This window comes from Anabrus simplex, chromosome 8 (assembly GCF_040414725.1).
Source record: "Anabrus simplex isolate iqAnaSimp1 chromosome 8, ASM4041472v1, whole genome shotgun sequence".
In the NCBI taxonomy this organism is placed as follows: Eukaryota; Metazoa; Arthropoda; class Insecta; order Orthoptera; family Tettigoniidae; genus Anabrus; species Anabrus simplex.
This window is the reverse complement of record NC_090272.1, coordinates 119,931,122-119,955,873: the sequence shown is the minus strand read 5'-3', so window position 1 is coordinate 119,955,873 and position 24,752 is coordinate 119,931,122. Positions and strand designations below refer to the sequence as shown.

At 37.1% G+C, this 24,752-nt stretch overlaps 1 protein-coding gene across 24 annotated transcripts in view; it reads left to right on the top strand.

Annotated features, from left to right (window-relative positions):
• Positions 1-24,752, top strand: part of LOC136878868 (uncharacterized) — a 135,584-nt gene that overhangs the window by 88,408 nt on the left and 22,424 nt on the right. For 21 of the 24 annotated variants that reach the window (XM_068228797.1, XM_068228791.1, XM_068228793.1 and 18 more), the window contains 3 exons: positions 5,551-5,696; positions 9,061-10,204; positions 22,176-22,244. In XM_068228797.1, coding sequence (XP_068084898.1) covers positions 5,551-5,696; positions 9,061-10,204; positions 22,176-22,244 — 1,359 coding nt within the window. The remainder of the gene's footprint in view (positions 1-5,550; positions 5,697-9,060; positions 10,205-22,175; positions 22,245-24,752) is intronic. The other 3 variants (XM_068228810.1, XM_068228809.1, XM_068228806.1) reach the window with 1 other exon arrangement.

The window sequence follows — 24,752 nt, the reverse complement described above, 5'->3', positions numbered from 1 at the left end:
TATTTCATTTTAATTATTCTTGGATTATTTACATGATTACTATTGGATATTTTAATACTGTTCGTTAATGATATCCGTTGCAGAGGACTGTAGAGTGGTATTTTAAGTGTTATTTACGTTTTTGGTATTTTGTTTACAAGCATGGCAACCATATGTTGCATTACTACGTGTGACCGTGTGCTAAAAGGTTATGTTATTGATATATAGTCAACGCTAATCTGTTTTATGAATTTATTTGCATGGTTGGTTTGTAGTTAATATTTCTTAAGGTTCTTTCTGCTGCTTTACGATGTCTATGGTAATTAATTTGTGGTACTATCTTTCACTTGGTGCTTATGATATTTGTTTATATGGTTGCTGCGGAGTGAGTAACAAGATATTATTCTATTCAATACGGAACGATCATGAAGTTTTTAACTTTAAAAGATATTATTTGACGTTTTTATGTTAAGCTTTCTCTAACAGTATTTTTGATCAGTTTTTGCGTTCGTTCATTGTTATTAAGCTAAATGTCAAAGCGTTTTTGGTTCTGTTTTTCTAATCTGTGACTTTACAGTGAAGTGTTCATAGCATTTTATAGTAACAAATCTTAACAAATCGCAAAGCTTGTTAATAACATCGTATTTCATTTTATGACATGGAGACGGAATTCATGAAAGCTAGTAATGAAGCAGCAGATTCTTAGTGTGTTGTAGATCATATTACAAGCTCCCAAAACAAGTTCGAATGGAAAACCACAGTTACCCTGTCCCCACTGTGGCAAGCACTACATAAAACTCAATACACACATAAGTCGATATCATCCTGATATCCATTGCAAAATAATAGTACAGAGAGAGCCTACCATTAACCACTCTGCCGCTTCACAAGGTGATGGAACATACAATAATGAAGAATTTCGCTCTCATAAAAAGAGCTTATATCAGTGGAATTGTAAGTTTCTTATGAAATGAGCACAGATCAGCTTAAGTCTGTTGACGAATTCGCTGTTTTTTTAGTCGGAGCCATAGATCTCCTACCAGGTCCTAAACACCCGGCAAAATAACACTTTGAGGCAAGAAAAATGAAGAGAGATGCAAAGCTACAGAGAACTTACAAGCAACACTCAAATCCGCAACAAATAGAGATAAAGAAAAGAGACGTAATAAGTACCGATATCAAGAAATGCAGTATTTCTATTACAACCAGTGAAGAAAAGCCATCAGAAACGTTCTGAACAACCAAACGGCTCACTGTATGGCTGATATCGAGGATATTGAGAATCATTTTTCATTTATTTATGCCACACCTACCAACTGTGAATGCGAACATTACGACGACCTGCTGACTGAAAGAAAACGCGCTGTACAAGACGAAACCTTCGCCGTAACGGTGCACAAGGATGAGGTAATCCTGGCTATGAAAAGAATGGCTGTGGACACGTCAGCTAGACCCGACAGAGTTCTAGTCAGAGCTATCAAAAATTATATGGCATCAACTATCATAGCTAAACTTGCTACGATAATGTTACTGACTGGACATATTCCATTACTGTTCACAAAGGTGTGCACCACTTTGTTGCCTAAAAATGGAGATCCAACAGAACTGTCAGACTGGAGGCCAGTCACTATATGTTCAGTCCTTTGTCGTGTCATCAAGAAGGTCTTTGACGTAAGATTAAGGAGTTACATCCAATTTAGCGAACATCAAAGAGGATTCATCAAATCACCTGGCACCATCATAAACACCGCTTTACTCAGATCTGTGTTAAACTCAGCAAAACACAACAAATAAGATGTTACTCTGGTCTTCCTAGACATAAGCAAGGCTCTCGACAATGTGGACCATTTACATTTAAGGAAAACGTTAGCTACGTCAACTGCACCACGCAAGCTGAGCAATATAATTTGCAAGCTTCAGGAGAATAATACAACTCAGATCCAGGCCACTTTCAAGAAAACTAACAATCTCACAACAGATCACATTTTTCGAGAAATCGTTGAAAAAGAATTATGTGACATGCATGGTTATTCTCTTGCCAATGGACTGCAACCTCTAACAGTATTAGGCTTTGCAGATGATGCGGTTATTGTTGGGAAAAAACAAGACTCTGCAGTAGAACTGACGAAACAAGCTTTACAAAGGTTTCGTGAACTTGGTCTAACAATAAACCCTGAAAAATCTAAAGTTATTAATATCAGTAGAGGAGAAATAAGTGAAGGGCTCATTACAGTCGAAGAAGGTATGGAGATTAAATGTATTTTGAGGAACGAATATGTCAAATACTTAGGGGTAAATTATGCAGATGCTATGTTATTTGATTCCAAGAAATCAATGACACTCCTTCAGCAGAAACTCGCCTCGTTATCATCCTGCCCCTGGCTTCATCTGGATCAGAAAATTTCAATTCTCAATTGTTCAGTTTGCCCTACATTGACTTACCAGTTCCTCTGCATTCCTGCAGGTAAAATACCACAGCAGTTTTTGGAAGATGCTGATAAACTTGTTAAGAGTACACTAAAGGAGATATCCCTTCCTGTTGACTGTCCTGATTCTATGATTTACTCAGATAAATGGTACAAAGGGTTAGGTGTTTTTAGGGCAAGCTGGAAAGCCTTGCTTCAGAATAAACAGCTGCAACATTCTGAAATGGGAGGGGAACCAATATATTGAAGCCACTAGAAATCTAGATGAAGAAATTAACAAATACTTAACTGAGTTAAATGTAAATGATAAAACTGAGGATATGAAGAACAGGCATGGTGAGTATGACACCAAGAAACTTAGAAATAAATTACAAGAATCTGTATTTGAGAAGTGGTGCCAGTTAGGAAGCAAAGGTTAGGGAGTGTGTCTGTACAAGGAGTTCCCTCCTGCAAACCGCTGGGTTAGAGACCATCATGGCATTTCTAGCATGGAGTGGAGAGATGCGTTGAAAATGGCATGTAACGTTGCACCGGTAAGAGCTGTACCTGGAAGGTCCCTTGATGGTAACCGCTGCAGAAGATGTAGTGAGACTGAAATATTACCTCACAACTTGGATTCCTGTGCCTTCGGTGAAGCACTTCAAAACACAAGACATCACAACATCAGGTTATCCATAGCATAGATGCTCCGTGAGAAGGGATTTCATGTGCATGAGGAAGTCCATGGCATTAGAGTAAATGGCAGCACGAGAAGGATAGATATGATTGCAATTAAAGGGAAGAAAGGATATATATTAGACTCCACAGTAAGATTTGAAACACACTCCGACCAGCCAGACGAAGTGGATCGAGAAAAGAAGTTACCTACCTGCCTGCAGCGCCGTATTATAAGAATAAATACAAACTGGACAACGTAGAAGTGAGGGGTCTCATGATCGGTGCTAGAGGGACAGTCCCTAAGAAGGCGATAGAGCTGATGAAGGCCTTCAACATCAGTACCAAGGAGTTCATCGACTGGGGGCTGAAAGCGCTCAAGGGTTCTCTTTTGATACTCAGACACCACTTGTATTCGCCATACTGAGACATAATTTACTTATTTTTTTGACTTTTTGAGTGAAATTGTTTGTGCGTTCTTTGTCTTAGGCAGTTGAAAAAAAAAAAAGGAGTTAATGTCCACATTCCTGTAACGTATTTCTTGGTCATGCAGTAGAGAGTGTTTAATGACAGATGTCTTCTCAGTCTGTGCTAGTCGGTTGTATCAGTTGTGTTCCTCGAGTCAATGGTGATACAGCTTTTAGTTATATCTATGTATACCTGGCCGCATTCAGGTGATGATGATACCTCTGTTCCAACGGGTTCAGCCAGGAATAATGCCATCCCAGACGTCAGGCTGTCGGAGAGCTGGAGGAAGAAAATCATCGGGCTGCAGCCATTCTGCTGTACTTGAACAAATTAATTGCCTACATATCGAAGCTACATAAGGCATGCAGAGTAAGATAATACACAGACCCAGACCAAGATTTGAGACCTGTTGAGAGCCACGAAAGGAAAGCACCACATCACAGCATCACAGGATTGTGCAGGATACTGTATAGCTGCAGTGAGGTCTACATAGGTATGACTAAACGTGTAATATCACCACCAGAGTTAATGAACACGACCAAGACAGCTAGCTAGGACAGACTGGGAAGTCATCTGTCGCTGCACACCCTCTACTGAACGTCATCAAAATACATCATGCTATGTAGCTTCAGCCAGGTCTACTGGGTGCAGTTTCTGGTGAACCGTTGGGACTATGGCCTACAAGCCTAGATGTTAAAAATATACATTCACTGTTGATTACATTTTAATTGGCCATGTTTGCCACCATTGCAAATAATAATAATAATAATAATAATAATAATAATAATAATAATAATAATAATAATAATAATAATAATAATAATAATAATAATAATAATAATAATAATAATAATAATAATAATAATAATAATAATTGTTATTATTATTTATTTTTTTTTTGGCGAGGGAGTGTGGAAAATCTTTCATGAGACGCTTGTGAGAGTCCACACTCAACAAGTGTGTGGAGATTCTTACCCACTAAAAACCACACTCCCTTTTCCCCCGACGTTTATCTCTGCCCCCGAAACCGCTCTTGCATTACTTCAGGACAGATGTCGTGCTTAATGCATCTTGTGCTTCATCTTCCTTCTTCTGCTTTACTGTCTGTTGTAATCATCCAGGTCCTTCTTCTTCTGACGCAGAATATTTTCTACATAGACTGCCACCTGGTCCCAAGATTCTTGACTTCATAGCATTACTGACACGATCCCTTCTGGCGTCAATTCTCCCTGCATAACTTCTAAGCATCTTCTTTGTGGCAGCCAATGAACACACACAAAGAAAGTATGTAATACGTCATCGATATCACTGCAGTATATGCACACCGGACTAGTTGCTAGCCCTAGTCTATGAAGAAATTTTCGGAAGTATCCACGACCTGTCAAGAACTGTGTGAGATAGTAGTTCACTTCACCATGATTTCGTCCAACCCATACGCTCAGAGAAGGTATCAGTCTATTCGTCCATTTCCCTCTAGAATCATCTTCCCATCTTGTTTGCCATCGTTGCATTCTGTGACTAAGAACCGAAGCCTTTGCCCTTTTCCTTCCTAACAACAACAACAACAACAACAACAACAACAACAACAACAACAACAACAACAACAACAACAACAACAACAACAACAACAACAACAACAACAACAACAACAACAACAACAACAACAACAACAACAACAACAACAACAACAACAACAACAACAACAACAACAACAACAACAACAACAACAACAACAACAACAACAACAACAACAACAACAACAACAACAACAACAACAACAACAACAATAATACCCCTCTGTTGTGTGTCCAGTTCAGAAGTGCTGTGTCTTTATATATAAATTCACCTGCTCCAAACTCTTATTATTTACTAGACTTCCAGTTGTGTTTTCCCTATCTACATTATATATCTTGGAAGTGTTAGGATTTTATACTCAAGTGGACACCTTTCTTTTCAAGTAAAAAGCTTGAGCTTGCAAAAATCATTATTTATATATCTGAAATCATGATTATTTTTCTTTTAGGAGGCTGAACTTGAGAAATCTAAAGAAGTACAAAGACTGGTGGATGAAATAGATAATGCTATTTATGATGGTATGCCATTCCCTGTAACTGATCAGAAAGCTCTAGAAGTACTTCATCAAATTAAAGATAGTCAACTTCACTTAAGGTACGTACATTTTAGTTAATTTTGGTACAAAACTAATTCTTGAAAAGTATTTTCATGATAGTTTTTTTTTTCTTCCAAGAGATCTGCATTTTATTAATTATTCACCGCTAGTTACATCTATTCATTACAACATGGCTACATTTTAAGATCTTCCAGGTATCCTCTATTATCATGCAATTTCATTAATAGATTGGTTCACTTTAGTCATTAATGATATGTTCGCATGAATGAATGAGAATTTAAATGCCTTATTCATAGGATGTTTTGATTTTCATACTTGTCCACACCAGAAGTACTGTGTTCAGGACTAAGACTGGAGATCAATCATGCGGTTAAATTAATCTTGCTTGTAATTTTGTTTTGTTGTTATGTAGGGCATAGTTTGTAGAGTTGAAAGTTGAGAAATCTTAAACTTTAGTGAACTGAAAACTGTCTTAGTTAAAGTTCCATTGCTGTTTCTGCTTCTGATATTTCTAATGTAGGTTATTTAAATTTAATGCTTTGCGACAAAAATTAACCTGTGTTATTCAGTATGATGACAATCTGTATGTTGCCTTTATTTGTCTATTACAGCTGTTCTCTGCCTCTTAAGGAGCCAATTCCAGCAAGTACACATTTGTTAATTAAGGTGTTCACTATCTTAGATAGAAATATTTTGATTGTTGTTGTTGACACCTGACAAATACATTTATAGGATTTAAATCTGGGCTATAAGGTGGCCATAAATCAGGAGGTATGAGTTCATGACAGTTAACTTGCATACAATGTGTTAATGCCCCATCTTGCATAAATTAATAACTTCGCATTTTGTCTTTGATGTCGGAAAGCATCTGAATAAATACATTCTCTCAGTAAAATTGAAGTGTGATTATTTCTGCTCTTTCAGAAGAAAACAAATTATCTTACTCTGAATTTTAAAATTACTATTTTACTATTTTACTATTACTATTTTAAAATTACTATTCAATTACTTCTCTAAGAATTGTCATATAAAATAAACATACAGAATTTTTCTAAGAAGTTTCAATTCCTTGAACAGTATATACCATATAATCTCAAATACCACCCACCACCTAATAAGACCCGCACCTTTATTTTGAAAGAACAAAATTAAAGAAAAAAGTGAAGTCAAAATTATTTACAATCTTTACTAACACACATCAAATAATTAGAAAATACGAGTAAAAGTAAACAAACATTTCCAGAACAATATCCAGCGACTTCATTCATCATCATCATCATCATCATCATCATCATCAGTACGAACTTCAGAACTTTCATCACCATCACCTTCCCACAATATGTTGTCATCGCTGCCATCATAGCATTAGCTTCCTGAAGCTCTTCCGTATGAGGTCTCCAGGGATACGATTCCATGCCGTCAAAATCCACAAACACAGCAGCTGAATTTCTTGGTGCTGGGCTGAGTGGCTCAGATGGTTAAGGCGCTGGCCTTCTAACCCCAACTTGGCAGGTTCGATCCTGGCTCAGTCCGGTAGTATTTGAAGGTGCTCAAATACGACAGCCCCATGTCGGTAGATTTACTGGCACGTAAAAGAACTCCTGCGGGACTAAATTCCGGCACCTCGGCGTCTCCAAAGACCTTAAAAAGTAGTTAGTGGGACGTAAAGCAAATAACATTATTATTATTATTATTATTATTATTATTATTATTATTATTATTATTGAACTTCCGGGCACTGAATGCGACCAGTTGGCGTCAGTGTGTGATTATCAGCTGCCATCCATTCTGTATAGAGCTGTTTCAAGGCTGTTTTAAATGGACAGTTCACGCAGACATCCAGCAGCTGTAGCATAGACGTCATCCCGCCTGGAATGACTGCTAGGTCACTTTTCCCATCCTTGATATGTTTCTTCACAGCGTCTGTTGTGGCCGCGGTAACTGTCGAGAACAAGCAAGCTCTTTTGTCCCAATAATGCACCAGGGCAACGTTAATAATAATTTCGTGTGGCTATTTCTAGCCGAGTGCAGCCCTTGTAAGGCAGACCCTCCGATGAGGGTGGGCGGCATCTGCCATGTGTAGGTAACTGCGTGTTATTGTGGTGGAGGATAGTGTTATATGTGGTGTGTGAGTTGCAGGGATGTTGGGGACAGCACAAACACCCAGCCCCCGGGCCATTGGAATTAACCAATGAAGGTTAAAATCCCCGACCCGGCCGGGAATCGAACCCGGGACCCTCTGAACCGAAGGCCAGTACGCTGACCATTCAGCCAACGAGTCGGACAAGGGCAACGTTGCCAGACACACTTTAGTGAGTCTTCCACAAGTGAACTGTCCATCCAGCCGGAGTTCTGAGATCTGATGATAACACCAGCATGTAAGTCTCTGTAATACGGGCATGGCAAATTACATACACTAAGGATATGGGACTGCCCCTAAAACCCCTAAAAAGACACAGATTTTAAATGTCATGGTTGCAACCATAATAGCATGGATGGGACTGAAACCCAAGACCTCCACACATGCACGGTGCACTCAATCGCAACATGAACAATTGAACACAACAGCAAAATTCCTATAAACAAGCTATGTAAGGAACGTGGAGATCACCACAGCCAAAATCAAATCCACATATTATCACCTGCAGTAAAATTCATATTGGGAAAATAACATCATCTTCGGATAGGCACCCGGGTCATGAACCCTGATACCCCCAGTATCACAGCTTGTCATCTGGGTTCCATCCTTGGCACAAGCAAATGACACTTAGAATTTTTATTATCTGGTCCAGTAACCCCCACATTCTTCTAAAGCCCAGGAAAACAAGGTCAAGCTAAAAATTCATTATGCATCGTCCCTTTAAAATCTCTTAACATAACTGAGAACTTCCTTGGCCAGACACACCACACAAAAAATGAAAGGAAAAAAAAAGACGCATTTAATACGCTGCCAGCATGATTCCAACCTGCATTTGCGTTCACTTCCTTGACCAATTCTCAGCAGTTTATTAATTCTTTTAACTCTCTTTATGGCGTATGCATTTACAACTCTTGATACAGCTTTATCTTATCTGAGGTCTCAGCCTCTTCTCTGACACATCCCACTTCGACCCTAGGTTACATTACTGAACTAATTAGCCTCTTGTCATTAAGGAATACCCTCATTATACAACGAAGTACAATATTGTAATGGTCCATCTTCAACAGTACCTGGAAGCTTGTGCACTATAGAAAATCTACAATACGTATGCATGCACTGACGTTGTCTGGATGCCTTCTATTCACTAAACTCCCAGTTCGACATTATGTATAGATACTCTGCACATGTTAATGAGAAATCTGTTTCAGGTAATTTATCTTACATATTCTGTTTATTGAAATATATACCATTTCACTTTTCAGAGTTATTGGAGAACAGTTACAAAATATTCCTGAAGGTATCCTAGCTTTTGATGAAGATCTAGCTCCTGAGCAAGATGTTATCCATGTCCTTGCTAGTCATGGGGTGTATGAAGAAAATAACAAAGTAATACCTAATCAACCTGTAGTTTTGCCTAAAGAAGATGACACTGATATTTTGGAAATGAAACATGGTTCTCAGGTTAAGTACATTGAAGAAGTTCTGCTTCACCATGAAAATGAAGGTCTTCACGATGATATGAAATGTAATGTTGAAAAGACAAATGCTGGTGCTGTAAGTTGGTCTGCGAAAGAGAGTAGAGATAGGTTTATTGAGAAAGTAAAGAGTTTTGTTATGGACCAGCTTGTACATTATGTTCTTTCTGAAGCTGTTCAACCTTGTGAGTTAGTGCGAGATAAAAATATTCCATCACTGAGTGAGGATGATGAACAAGTAAATCAACATTCATCTTCTTTGAGGCCGAATACAAGAGAAGATGATGATTTTGAAGATGATGTTGAAGATGACAATGCAGATATCTTCCAAAGACCAAATTGTGTTCAGCAGCCAGCCTTCTTAGTTGAAGAATCTTCCATAACTTCCACAAAACATGCCTTTGCTAGTTTTCTCCATGTGTCACCCATGACCATTCACCCTTTGCCTAGAAAATTTGTATCAAATTTAAAATACTCTAATACAAATTCTAATTTTGAAGTTCCATTTTTTTTAAATCAGCCTCCAACTAATAGAAATGCTATGAAGGAAGTGTTAAGCAAGCCAGATTTTTGTGGACCATCCCAGATTTCTATGAAGGAAGTGTTAAACAAGCCAAATTTTTGTGGACCATCCGAGATTTCTGTAGTATCTTTGTCAAAACCCAGTAATGTACTTCCACGTTGCATTGAAGCAGAAAAGGGAGTTAAAGTGCGTGGGTATCACAGTGCAGCAGTGGTGAAGAAACCTGGATTATTGGAGCGAAGATTTAGTATCACTGCTAGTCATGAAAGGTTCTTGGAGCCACTTGCAGAGAATCATTCAGTGAACAAAAATCATCAACAAACCTCAGCTCCCAGTTCACCAGCTAAATGGCTGCGGCGTCACACACTACCTCCTATTAACCGTAATGGTTTAACACCACTCAGCAAGGTGAGTTGTTTTTAAACATTCACTGTTAATGATCTGGCAAGTTCATTTTTATTCAATGAAAATTCTTATTGTTCATATTAATTAACTTATGTATAAAAAGAATAAACTTTGTTTTGGGTAAAGCAGAGGTGAAATATTTTCTTTGGTATCTCCACTGTTTAATGTCAGGTTCATTCCCAGTATACTTCTGCATTAATTTACATTAAATATGTAGTTCTGTAAGTGCATTGTGTTTGTCCATTGGCTATGATAAATATAAAATTAATTTTCATATCTTGGGTGTGGGTCTGTGCCAGTGTTCTGTGGGACGTAAAGATGGGAATCCACAGACAGGAATCGTGTTACAAGCTGCTCAGTTATCTAGTTCATGGACAAATAACATCTAAGCATGTCCCGGCATTGAACTGCAAGAGCATTCAAAGAATCCACCTTTAGCAATAAAATAACAATTTATCCAGCTTTTTCCACACGTTGTTGAGCACAAGCATGAATGGGACTTTAAAAAGAAGATTTTATCTCCTCAGCTGGAAACTATGGTTTTATTAATATTTTAGTTAGGAATAAGTTTTAATTATACTTTTATTACATCTCAAGTAATTAGTTGTAAAGAGTTACAGTAATTAAGGTTTTTTCAAATACGCTTCTGAGCAGAAGCTAAAAAAAGTGACTTAAAAGACCTTTTTTATCTTCTTAATTGGAAGAAATGTTTTAACAATATTTTAGTTAAGGACAAGTTTTTAATCACTTTTTAAGCATTCTTCCCCACGTCTCCAACCATCCCCCCCTCCCCCCCTTCTCACTACTATCATCCTTCCCCCATTAGACTAATTTTAAGTTTCCCATGGGAAGATACTGAGGCTAATACGAGAACATATATTGTGCATACTTTCACTTTATTTAATACCTAAGCATACGTGAATATAGCTGATGATGATTAGGAAGCAGTTGAAACGTACTACTAATTATTTTATAAAATTGCCAAAGGCAAATAAAGGTATCAACTCGGTGGCTAAATAATTATTTGATTCTTAGAAGGAGAAAGATAATGGTACACCTCTCTTGCCTGTTGCTAAAGCAGTTCAGAAAACAGCTGATGCAACTAAGATTTAACAGGAGCAAAGATAAAAGCATTGGGAAGGAAAAGTACTTTGCCGAGGAACAGGCAGCGGGGCTGTCCAAACTTGAAACACCAGGGAAGAAGAGGAACAAGCCTAAATCAGTAATGGAATAAGATTCTTTTCAACAAGATGCAATTTGTCGGCATATTTATGCCGGTTACCATATAAACAAAGACCATGTTTGTGAGAAATTGCTTCCCTTCTCTTGACAATAGTGGCCTTTTCAGTGGGAGCAAACCTTATCTTTAAAAAATAGTTAAAAATCTGGGTTTTAGGTACTGGTAGGTTAACAGGCAAAATTGCTGATGGAGAGAACCAATATCATGATGTGGTTGTGCAGATTCTTGAAAGAGATTGTTAACAAGAACATCGATTTTATTGTATGGCTGGACAAAATGTGGGTTAATGCTTCTCATTTCGGAGGAAAAGGCTGGACAGATGACTCTATAGAAGGCTCTATGGTAGTACCTGTTGGGAAAGGAGGGGAATCATAACAAGTCACAGTGGTACTTTGCAAGGTTTTGTACCAAATTGCCTGTATGTGTTCCAGTGTAAGAAAACTGGAAATTATGACGAGAAAATGAATACTGACACATTCCAGAAATGGTTTTTAGGAAGACTACTAGGCAACTTCTTGAAAAGAACATAATAATCATGGACAATGTGCCCCTACCACTTGGTCATTCTTGACAAGCCACCAATGATGGCAGCTAGAAAGAATGAATGAATTGAGTGGTTGAAGGAACACAATATTTCAGTTCGCAGTGATATCAGGAAGGGGGATCTCGTGCATCTTATGAAACAAAACAAGCCCGAGTTCCCAGTTTACATGGTAGATTAACATCCACCAGGTAGGAGGTATGGACATAAAGTGGTTCACCTTCCACCATACCATTGCCATTTTAACAGCATCAAACTAATCTGGGTCCAAGAGAAGGACTATTCAGCTGTAAATAACCAACTATTCACAGTTTCAGAAGTTGAAAGACTTCTTTTAGAAGCCGTAAGTCTTGTAAGTGCAGAAGACTGGAACAAGGTTGTGAGACATACAAAATCCATGATAAGTGAAGCTTGAGAGAAGGAAAGTATCACAGATTATTATATTGAAAATTATTATCTCATTAGGATCAAGCAAGAATGAAACCTCATCAGACTATGACAATGCCGATAGTGACTCAAAAATGAGTAGTGTATTTTTCCTTTCTTTCGAGAAATTGAACCTATCAGCAATGCAAGTTCTTTTTCAAATGGTGAGTAGAAATGTAATTTTTTTTGCATTCTATCTGTTCAAACATTGATCTGTTTTTATCATATAGCCTTATCGTAAATGTGTTATTGTTCATCTTGTGTGAATTATGTATGTTGCTACAAAGAATAATTTATTCTGAAAATAATTTAGAGTATTTCCATTCGTCTTGTGGTGTTGTGAATCAGCTGTTTGTACTCATAACAACTTGGCACCACTGGTCTGACTTCTGGTTAAATGTCAAGTCGAAACTCATAAAAAAAAAAAAAAAAAAAGAAACTATAGCACAGTGATCCGAATTTTAAAAAGTGGACAACAATCGATTTTGGATCTTTACTTTAGAAACACCAAACAACTGTCCAACTGAAGTATGTCTGTCAATGTACATTAATTTCACTTTCTTTTTCTTTGGTAATTGCTTCTGTGTTTCTTAGATACTCGTATAATACTGCAAAAGTTTCTGAAGTAAACTTCTTTCTCACTTCAATGAAACTCATATTGTATATGTATATACTTTATGACCATTTATTCATAGCATGATTTTCAATTTCAGATCACTTATAAGGACTGTTACACTTATTTTCATAGCACCTGATTTTCTTCAAGAAAAATACATTTTTTTTGACTTATTAAAAACTATGTACATGTATAGCCTGAAACTTATGCAAGTTTTAAAATTAAGTCTTAAAAAAATATATCCATAAAGGTTTCATCATCAGAACACATCGGATGAGTGAGAAAGGAGAGAACATTTATCTGTGCGCTCTGGGGAAAAATACTCGCGATGGATAAGGGCCCATTGAGAGATTTGCTGGTATTCATGCTATACAAGGTGTATCTAGTGGCCAGGAAACCAATAATAATCTTCAGTTGTGAGAAGTACACTGAAGAAAATGGAAATTGCACACCCAGAAGGAGTGGTGCTACATTGCTGCAATTGAACATGCAGAATGAGTGTTCGGTTGTGATTCGATGATTACACTTTCAGGTCCTTCTGACCGCAAGTTTGGACAACAATCAATACAGGATGTGCCCACCATGAGCTGCAATACATTGATGAATTCGTCGAGGCATAGAGTCAGTAAGGCCCTGGATCGCTTCCTGAGGAATTGTGGCCCTTGCTTGCTGCACTGCACGGGTTAGTTGTTCCAGAGTTGTGGGTGGCTGAGGATGGTTGGCTAGGTGTCGACCCATCATGTCCCACACATGTTCAATAGGACTGAGGTCCGGGGATCTGGTGGGCCATTCTAAGGTTGTGATGTCGTGGAGAGCTTCTCTGGAGATGCGTGCAGTGTGAACCCGGGCATTGTCCTGCTGAAACATCCCATTAGCAATGTTCGCCATCATAGGGACAACCACTGGATTGAGTACTCTATCAATGTACTGTCGAGCAGTCATAGTGCCCTCAACAAGCACTAATTGTGATTTGACATTAAAGTCAATAGCTCCCCAGACCATAATGCTTGGTGTTGGCCCTGTGTGCCTCTCGACAATAAGACCTGGGCGGCCCTTCTCCCCGGTACGTCGGCGCACATGATTCCGGCGATCACTGCAGGCAAGACAGAAGTGTGATTCATCACTAAAGACGACCCTATGCCATTCGTCAACCCACGTCGATCTTTCTCGACACCAGGCCAGCAAGGGTTATGAATTTCATGTTGTTGGTCCATACTGAACTGAGAATAACATATGAATAGTAACACAGTAAGGTTTCCACCTATTCAGTACTAATATGTATTTACAATGTTATAAATTACATGGTACTAGTTTCGACCCGCCTAGGGGTCATCATCAGCCATATTAAAGCATACATAAGTATTTTGTCGAATCCTAAAAACATGTTATTTTTAACTGTAATAATCGTATGGATTTTATAATTTATAAAGTGAAGTTTGTTAATGAGATGAGAAATGTTAGTATGGTACAGGTGAGTAGTAAATAATAATATATATACAAACAAGTTTGGAACAAAGTACTAGTGGGGTGCTTAGAGTTGTAAAATATAACCTCGTGGATGTCAGTAGTCCTCGTACTAAAGAAACAATGTAAAATAACACATATAAACATATATACAAGTATGTACAAAGTCTGGAGAGTAAAGAGTGATACTCTTTTAATGTTGAGTTGGCTTGACACTGATCACTTAAGCGGAGAAATTAGGTATTTGGTGTATTAAAGCTGTGTTGGTCAGTTGCGTTGTTGATTGTTGGACGTGAAGTTGTTTTTGAATTTCTGGTTGAGAAGAAGGTTGCTGTTGTGGGGTCAATGGAACACCTTCTGCAGGGACACGGGCTCGTAAGCCAGCTGCACGCAGGCGATTACCAACTGTTTGTTGTGTAACATGGGGTGTCACAGCTGCTCGAATTTGCGCTGCTGTTGCACGGGGTTCCACCCGGGCCATCCGAATGATGCGGCGATCCTCTCTCACAGTTGTCTGTCGCGCTGGGCCTGTGCCAGGTCTACGAGTGTGGGTACCTTCATTTGACCACTGCTGCCATACAAGTTGTACCGTAGATGCCTGTCGGCCAATACGTGCAGCGACAGTCCTTAGCGATAATCCAGCCTCACACAGCCCAATTATCCGAGCCTTCTCAAACGGCGACAGTTGTTGATAGCGTGCTCTTCTCTGTCATCGAGGCATGTTTGACGGGGAACACTTCATTGCACAGACTGCAAATCAACTACGCTACACCATAGTCCGTATACTGGAATTGATTCTTCCACGACCAATCACGTGGGGATACCTGTAGCAACAATCCAATGGGTCTGAAACTTTGATCTTTTACATACCTACATGGCATCGTTCCATATAGCTGCCTCTGTGGATCAGCGGTAGAGTGTCGGCCTCCGGATCCCAAGATAGCGGGTTCAAACCCGGCAGAGGTAGTCGGATTTTTGAAGGGCGGAAAAAAGTCCATTCGACACTCCATGTCGTACGATGTCGGCATGTAAAAGATCTCTGGTGACACATTTGGTGTTTACCCGACAAAATTCATTAAATCTCAGCCATAGACGCCCAAGAGAGTTTCGGTTTACTCGGTCTGCCATCTAGTGGGGGCCTAGAGTAAAACGGAACGTCGAAATTGACGAGCAGACAGCCAGATGGCATCAAATTGAAATGTCTGCACATGGTAGCTGAGGCCATACGATTATTATTATTATTATTATTATTATTATTATTATTATTATTATCGTTCCATATTTTGAAAATCAACACACATGACCAATGCCTTCATGGTGTTGCAATTTCCATTTTCTTTAGTGTAATTGTTTAGTGACAGTTGTGTGTGTTGTGAAGAGTGAAAAATGAATTTCATTGTCAGTCGGAGTGAATTTCATAACAAGATTCGAGAAAATGAAAATGAGTCTCATGCGTGTCAAGAAAAGTTTATGGTAACATATCTCATTAACAAATTCCAATTAAATGTTGACAAGAGTGTTGAAAACAGTGTATAATAATATAAGAAACTTTTTTCTTCTGCCTTATTTTTCCTGGTGGAGAAAGTGTCACTCCTTAGAAAGTGCTTTTTTGAAGAAATATTCAGACTATTTGAAAACAATTTTTATTTCAATTCCGAACATGCCAGGCTCCTCAAAATTAGAAGATTGAGGTCGTCCTTGAAAAGAATTTGAAGAGCTAATGGAGAGAAGCAAAAGAAGCAAAATTAAAGACCTAAGGGAGAGCGCTACTTCATCAGAGCTTGCCTATGTGACTGCTATGAATTAAAGGACGGAAAGAGACTATTCATCAGCCAAACTGTTAAAAGAAGTCACCACGACTACACCAACAAGGGACAAAAGAATACTTGATGTAATGTATGGAGAAAGGGGGCAAACAGTCTACAAAAATGTCAGTGGAAAAACCTTTTATCATTCTTTGTTAAAACAAAGTTGTCTTAACACCAGCATGTGTAACTGAGATGATAAGCTAATAAATACAACCGTGACTTATACCCTAGCCATTATGCTAAATGCTGAATGCTAAAAAGGCTACTTACCCCCAAAATGTAATAATGAAAGAAAACAAAAGTGAAGTGAAAATACAAGACTTGCTGGACCACACTTCCTCCAGAATTTTATCAATGTTACAAGATGAGAGTGATAAGAACTTTACCTTACATTGTACTACAATAGAGTAAAATAAAATATTATTATTATTGGTCCACCTTTTCAATACAAAATGAAAATTACATAGGGACTAGTTTCGACCTAGTAATAGGTCATCATCAGCCTGAAGTAAATTAAAGCGTAAATATCGAAGAAAAACATAAACAATGTAAACACAAGTACAGTCTTTTTAAAGGTACATACCATGTGGGAATTTGAGTAGATATATATTAAAAATAATAACTCTTCCAATTGACAAAGCACTGAGCGGAAGTTATGTAAAGTTCGGTGCGCCGTATATTATAAAAGACCACTGTGCACTAAATGATGTAATAAAGAAGAAGAGTAGGTTGAATGCTGGCTTCTTCTTAGCTGTTGTATATTCGAAGAAGATTACGTCGTATTTTGTAAGGTATTGAAAGACGTCAAAATACATGGATGTTGGAAAGGCTCTTCATTTTTTGGAACAAGGCAATTGTTGCGCGAGGAGGCTTAGGAAACCAGAGAAGCGCTATATTATGTTAAAAAATAGAGATCCTTAAAAAAGTTCCGTGCGTCGTATAAATTGTGGAAATGGAAATCGAAAAAACTTGGTTCTTAAGCGATAATGTTGTTCATTCAGAGATCAATTGAAAATAAAGAATCGTAGCATTGTCTTCTCAAGATGTTTATAAAGTAGAATTAATAGACGATGCGAAGTATGATACTAGGAGAAAGCTCTTCTGCTTCTAGAATCTTGAAGGACGATGGATGTTTCACGAGGTGGAATAACATATATGGAGTTAAATAAAGGTGGATATAAATTCGCAGTTCAATGCGGACCATAAATTTGATTCTGAATAAAAACAGTAAGATTTTTTTTTTTTTTTTTTTTTTAGCTGAAGAGAGAAACGGAGGTAGGTAAGAATCAAAGGAAAATTTTTGAGGAGGTGAAGGAAGGAAAATAAAGGTATGAGTTTTTTTTTTTTTTATTAGCTGAAGAGAGAAACGGAGGTAGGTAAGGATCAAAGGAAAATTTTTGAGGAGGTGAAGGAAGGAAAATAAAGGTATGAGATTTTTTTTTTTTTTATTTAGCTGAAGAGAGAAACGGAGGTAGGTAAGGATCAAAGGAAAATTTTAGAGGAGGTGAAGGAAGGAAAATAAAGGTATGAGGTTTTTTGTTTTTTTTAGCTGAAGAGAGAAACGGAGGTAGGTAAGGATCAAAGGAAATTTTTTTTGAGGAGGTGAAGGAAGGAAAAAAAAAAATTAATCTCTACCTTTATTTTCCTTCCTTCACCTCCTCAAAAAAAAATTTCCTTTGATCCTTACCTACCTCCGTTTCTCTCTTCAGCTAAAAAAACAAAAAACCTCATACCTTTATTTTCCTTCCTTCACCTCCTCTAAAATTTTCCTTTGATCCTTACCTACCTCCGTTTCTCTCTTCAGCTAAAAAAAAAAAAAAAATCTCATACCTTTATTTTCCTTCCTTCACCTCCTCAAAAATTTTCCTTTGATCCTTACCTACCTCCGTTTCTCTCTTCAGCTAAAAAAAAAAAACTCATACCTTTATTTTCCTTCCTTCACCTCCTCAAAAATTTTCCTTTGATTCTTACCTACCTCCGTTTCTCTCTTCAGCTAAAAAAAAAAAAAAATCTTACTGTTTTTATTCAGAATCAAATTTATGGTCCGCTTTGAACTGCGAATTTATATCCACCTTTATTTAACTCCATATATGTTATTCCACCTCGTGAAACATCCATCGTCCTTCAAGATTCTAGAAGCAGAAGAGCTTTCTCCTAGTATCATACTTCGCATCGTCTATTAATTCTACTTTATAAACATCTTGAGAAGACAATGCTACGATTCTTTATTTTCAATTGATCTCTGAATGAACAACATTATCGCTTAAGAACCAAGTTTTTTCGATTTCCATTTCCACAATTTATACGACGCACGGAACTTTTTTAAGGATCTCTATTTTTTAACATAATATAGCGCTTCTCTGGTTTCCTAAGCCTCCTCGCGCAACAATTGCCTTGTTCCAAAAAATGAAGAGCCTTTCCAACATCCATGTATTTTGACGTCTTTCAATACCTTACAAAATACGACGTAATCTTCTTCGAATATACAACAGCTAAGAAGAAGCCAGCATTCAACCTACTCTTCTTCTTTATTACATCATTTAGTGCACAGTGGTCTTTTATAATATACGGCGCACCGAACTTTACATAACTTCCGCTCAGTGCTTTGTCAATTGGAAGAGTTATTATTTTTAATATATCTCTACTCAAATTCCCACATGGTATGTACCTTTAAAAAGACTGTACTTGTGTTTACATTGTTTATGTTTTTCTTCGATATTTACGCTTTAATTTACTTCAGGCTGATGATGACCTATTAATGTAAAACAGCTCTATGCCCTTGAAATATACAAATATATTAACAAAAACAAAAATATAATTGAGAACATTAAACATGAATATTCAACACGCAGCAAGATGAACCACCGCTGTATGTTATACAAACCCAAACTTAGCATAACAAAGCGCAATTTCTTGTACTTCATTCCAAAATTCTTTAATGTCCTTCCCGGTTCTTTACAAACTACTTTATTAGGTCAGAAAATGAGTCAGAAGTGTCTTAAATCCTTTGTCAGGGATAATAAAACTGTTATGGAAGAAATAACTAAATGAGAATATCACGTCACCATATCCAATTTCTATTCAATGCTCCACCATGTGCTGTTGATCATATCCGTCATTCACTCATACCCATACTCGTATTTCAGGCATCATTTAAAATATATTTCTCACTATGTAATTAATATTCTAAATTACCACACACAAGGTTTCACCTTACGTGGTATTTTACTGATATCTACTCGACTCTGATGAGGTTGGTGTGATTTTGTATAATAATAATAATAATAATAATAATAATAATAATAATAATAATAATAATAATAATTTATTTAATGTGTGCAAGAGATAGTTAGTAGTTCAATTTATTTTAAGTATTAATATGTTGATAATATGTCCTACTACTTCTGTTATATATGTGGTTTAGTTATAAGATTAATATTTCTCAAGTAATAATGTTATTAGAAGAGTTATGTATATATAAAACAGAGTCCTGTAAATATGTAAACGACATGATGAATGAATAAATACTACTACTACTACTACTACTACTAGGTCGAAACTAGTCCCTATGTAATTTTCATTTTGTATTGAAAAGGTGGACCAATAATAATAATATTTTATTTTACTCTATTGTAATCACAGTTCAATATGGATCTATCATTATGAAACTTATTTCTTTTAATTACATTGTACTACCTGCATCTCGTGAAAAGTCGCGGCAGCTTTTATGTATGGCTCGAGTAACAGATTCTATACTAAGCTACAAACATTAGTTGTGATATGCGACTGAAAAAGATGCGTGTTCATTATTTAACTGTTAATTATGCAGTACTTACAGTAAAAGTGTAACTAAAATTCAATTGCACTACCAGTTTGAAACTTCACATCAGCGCCTTAGTTCACAAGGATCACCGTGGATGGAACCGGTGTTTCTTGTCAGGCCTTGAGACTTGAGTTTGGCGCATGCACAGCAGCCATTTCCGATATAAACAAACCTGGTGAGAAGCAGGAAAGAGTGGTCAGAGCTTATTTATGTCATCTGTGGGGCTTCTGCTCTTTGTTTTTCAATAAAACAGGACTTATTGCATGGAAAAATCCAAGAACCTCATCTACATGATTCTGCAGGCCTATTCAAATGTAGTGGGTTCATGAAGCATTAGAAATTACCCAGGTAGAAAGATATTATGTAAATGATCAAAATGAGAATTTACATAGTAATTTGATTACAAATAACACCAAAATGGAGTATTTTTTAATACTATCAATGATAGATGGAAATATATGCAATCATGAAGTGCTATATTTGTGGAGTGAAATTTTCAGAAATGAACAATCTACAAAAAGTGGCACAAAAGCCCGTCGGCAATTTACAGATTGAATGTGGATTTTCGGTTCTGCATGCTCACATCCTTTCTCGAATGTCTCCTGCATATTTCATACTGACTGGATTTTAAGAAGTGGAAAGTGAGTGTGAAAGATTTTAATCAAGACTTATTCAAAAGAAAGAAATAGTACAAGACTCATTCAGAACTAAATTAGGTCTTCCAGTTGATATTCCGAAGCGTAGATATGGAAACACCAATGATGGCAACACTACCCGAAGGTTTAAAAAATCCTCAGGTAGTTTCCAAAATAACAGGGGTAGACTGTGAGTTAATAACTCATTTTGGAATAATTTTAAAAGCAGTTTCATCTGGTCATGAAATTAATAGTTCAGAGTTCAACTCCTACTGCAGCAAAACAGTGTAAGTAGTTTTATGAACTAAAACAACATATTTACTTCAAATTCACATTTAATTTAAAGTTTTGCATGAAACTACTGTATTTCAGTTTTTTAATGGAAAATATTTTTATCTTTTTTTTTCTAATCCGGACCGTTATGTATAGGTACCCATCAAACATTAAAGAGATTTTCATCCAACATAGCATAGACTACAGAATACAGTTTAATGGGCATATACGTATTGAACCATTAGTCTTGTCTTTTTAAAACACTGCTGCCAATTATCCTTAAAATATTGGATACTGAAATACAGGTAAATAATATCATAGTAGAATACCAAAAGCCACGTCTGATGAGGCCATTTTTTAATCCTTAAAGACCATTCAAAGGGTTGACAAAAATGAAAAAAATGAAATTTTGCACATAGTTCGTTTTGATGCGTCTTAATACATATTACATCATAATTACCTAAATAACTTGTGATATCCAGCAGAAACGTATTTGTTAACTAAAACAGTATATGTGGATACTACTAGGAATGCGTGGTGGATAAACTCCTTATGGTTCAACAAATGAAAATTTTTGGAACCAAAGTGCATTTTTGAATAAATTTATACTTCAAAAAGTTATTTTGGTAAGATTTAAGTTACTGGCAGTGCCTTTGGGAGATAAGACAATTCTTGTCAGACTGAGCAGTTTGGCCATGCAGTTAGTGTTGTGCTGCTGTGAGCTTGAATTTGGAAGATATTGGGTTCAAACCCCACTGTTGGCAGCCCTGAAGATGTTTTCCATGATTTCCCATTTTCACGCCAGGCTGTACCTTAATTAAGGCTATGGTCACTTACTTCCCATTCATAGCCTTTACCTATCCCCTTGTCACCATAAGACCTATCTGTGTTGGTGTACCGTTAAGCAAATTGTAAAAATAAATTGTTGTCGGATGTTTAGAAAACCCTTACTCATGTATTTTCCTCTGCAACGTTCCTTCAACCAATTATTTGTTTTGCACTGTAATATGACATGTCATGTATATGAAAAGTCTTGAGGTAATTTGGATTGAATTTCATTTACAGTAGTAACAGCTTAGCACTATTTAAATTATTTCTTGTTTATTTTGATTTAAAGAAAGAATATTATATGACACATCTTTCCATAGAGTCCAGAGGCCATACGCAGTAATGCTTCTCTACTAGCCACCAAACTTATTGACAGTTCTAAACATAAGGTATGCACACATTTTTTCAGTGTTTGAAAGTTATAATTGGCATGACCATTTTTATTTTCATGTAGATTTATTGTGCATGGACCAAATTTGTGGAGTAGTGAGGTAAATTTGCGATCAATTAGTAAAGTAGCTTTTGTTTACTTTGTTGATTAGTATTACCAGCTTTGGTCAGCAGTTGCTTGTTCATACAAATGTGGAGAGTGAATAACCTGTAAGCTTTGTCTTTGTGAGATCTATAATCATATTTGTAACTGTAGTTGTTGGGTCTAGGGTTTGGTTAGGTTTGCCTGAATTTATATATTCAGGATGATTGGTGTTAGTCCCAGAAATCATGTATTGCATCTCCAACAGTGTAACAGTTTAACATCCTACTATTCAGTTTGCTGTAAGTAATCAGTTATGAAAGTATGAAAATAACATTTTAGATTAGTTGGTGCTTTTGCCACATGGGGTGTGATTGCTGAATGGTATTGTCACTAACATAGCTGCAATTTGAATCCTGGCCAATGCACGTGGTATTTTTAACATGAAAAGTCACGTCCCTGTGGTTTAGATTCCATGTAAAAACAGTTGCATAATTTCAACTATCTGAAAAGTATTGGAGTAATTTTCACAAGAAATTTAATTAAAGTTAGGATACTTTAATAATTAAGCGACTTTGAGTATTATAATTTTCATTGGTTTCAATGAAAAAGATTCAGATAAATTTTGCCCTGTTAATATTGACATCTTACAAATATTTTTGCACGAAAGTTGGCTTATAAATATCAAACTGATAGTTAATTCCAATTGACATTTGAGGAAACTTAGAATTTGTGACAAGCTCTTGTTGATTTGTCAACATAGCATTCTGCAGTACTTTGGTCATTTGGTACAACAAGATGGTTCTACCCATAAAAAACTGATAGTTCAAGGAAAAGTTAATGGACAGTTATTCAAAAGTAGAGCACCGTAAAGATGGTTGGACTAAATCAAACAGTTCACTGGGAAACCTCATCAGATCTCACTCAGACTAACAGAGGATTGGCTCAGATGAAAAACCATAGTTCACTTGAAAATTGTCATGAGATAATGATTCATCAGTAATGAGGAAAATTGAGTTAGGACATTAGAACCACAACTGAGAACATTTGAAGTTAGTGATCTGAGGTAATCACATTCTATAACTCTCCATTGAAGAATGCGGGAGAATGAAATTCCTATCTTCTTCATAGTGCCGTATCAGGTCCCCGTGACGTTGGCGATCACTGTGGCGAATGCAGAACGATCTCTTGCTAGGTGGAAAAGTCTTTCAACACTGTGAATTCCAGTCCATTCTTTGATGTTTCCAAGCCATGATGTTCGCCTCCTCCCGACACCTCTTCGACCCTGTATTTTGCCTTGTACAATCCGCTGTAAGATGAGGTAACGGTCATTTCTAAGGATGTGGCCAAGGTAAGAGATCTTCCGGAATTTTATTGTTTGAACGAGTTCCCGACTTGCTCTTGCCCTTCTGAGTACTTCTTGGTTCGTTAGTCGTGCAACCCACGAAATCCTGAGCATCCTACGGTGGATCCACATTTCAAAGGCTTCCAAGCGTTTCACTGATATGTTCTTGAGAGTCCATGTTTCCACACCATATAGCAAGGCTGGCCATATATAGCATTTGACCATCCTCTGTCTAAGTTTTAAATTTAAATGTGACAAGACTTACCATTTTGAGAGTGATGATTAAAACTAGAGGTGACACTGTCGTTAACTGGTTTGAGTCCCATTCGGAGAAAACATTTTCATTATCAGAATGTTAGCTGACAGGGTAGAAGAGGTGGTGATACATGATTTCAAATCACTAGATTTTGTGCCAAAAGCCTGGATTCAATTCCATATAGAGTGAGGGCATATGACACTGTTGATGGTGATTCGTCTGTCGGATGGGGATGTTAGGTCTTGAGCAGACCCCATTGGTGTTATTCGACAGGAGTAGGCTATGTGCAAACACCGGGTCTCACCCTCACCCTCTCTCATTCATCATCATCATCATCATCATCATCATCATCATCATCATCATCATCATCATAACCATCCCACATCCAGAGGCGCAGTTTGCCCATGGATGTAAAATAGAAAGACCTGCATCAGGCAAGCCGAACACGTCCTGGGATACCCCAGCACGAAAAGCCATACGATAAATAACTTCCTAAGCTTCCATTATTTGCAATACCTGTTGTTGCATGTTGATCTCCTTTGTACTTAAGAGAATTGATCAGTCCTTGATAATACAGGTTTACTGTTTTCAGGATATAGTCATCATCAAAAGTGGAGATATCTGCTGTCCCTAATTTTAAACATTCTGTTGCATTCAGAATAGTTATACTTAATTGTTTCTTGCTTCTTTCCACAAAACTTTCATATTTTCGACAATTGATTTCTGTGACTATAAGTGTATATGTTCTGTTTCTTGGTCTTTCTTTGAGTTACGTATAACTGTTGTGGTCATCCGGGGAACCATTATTCTTGCCATTTGAGAAC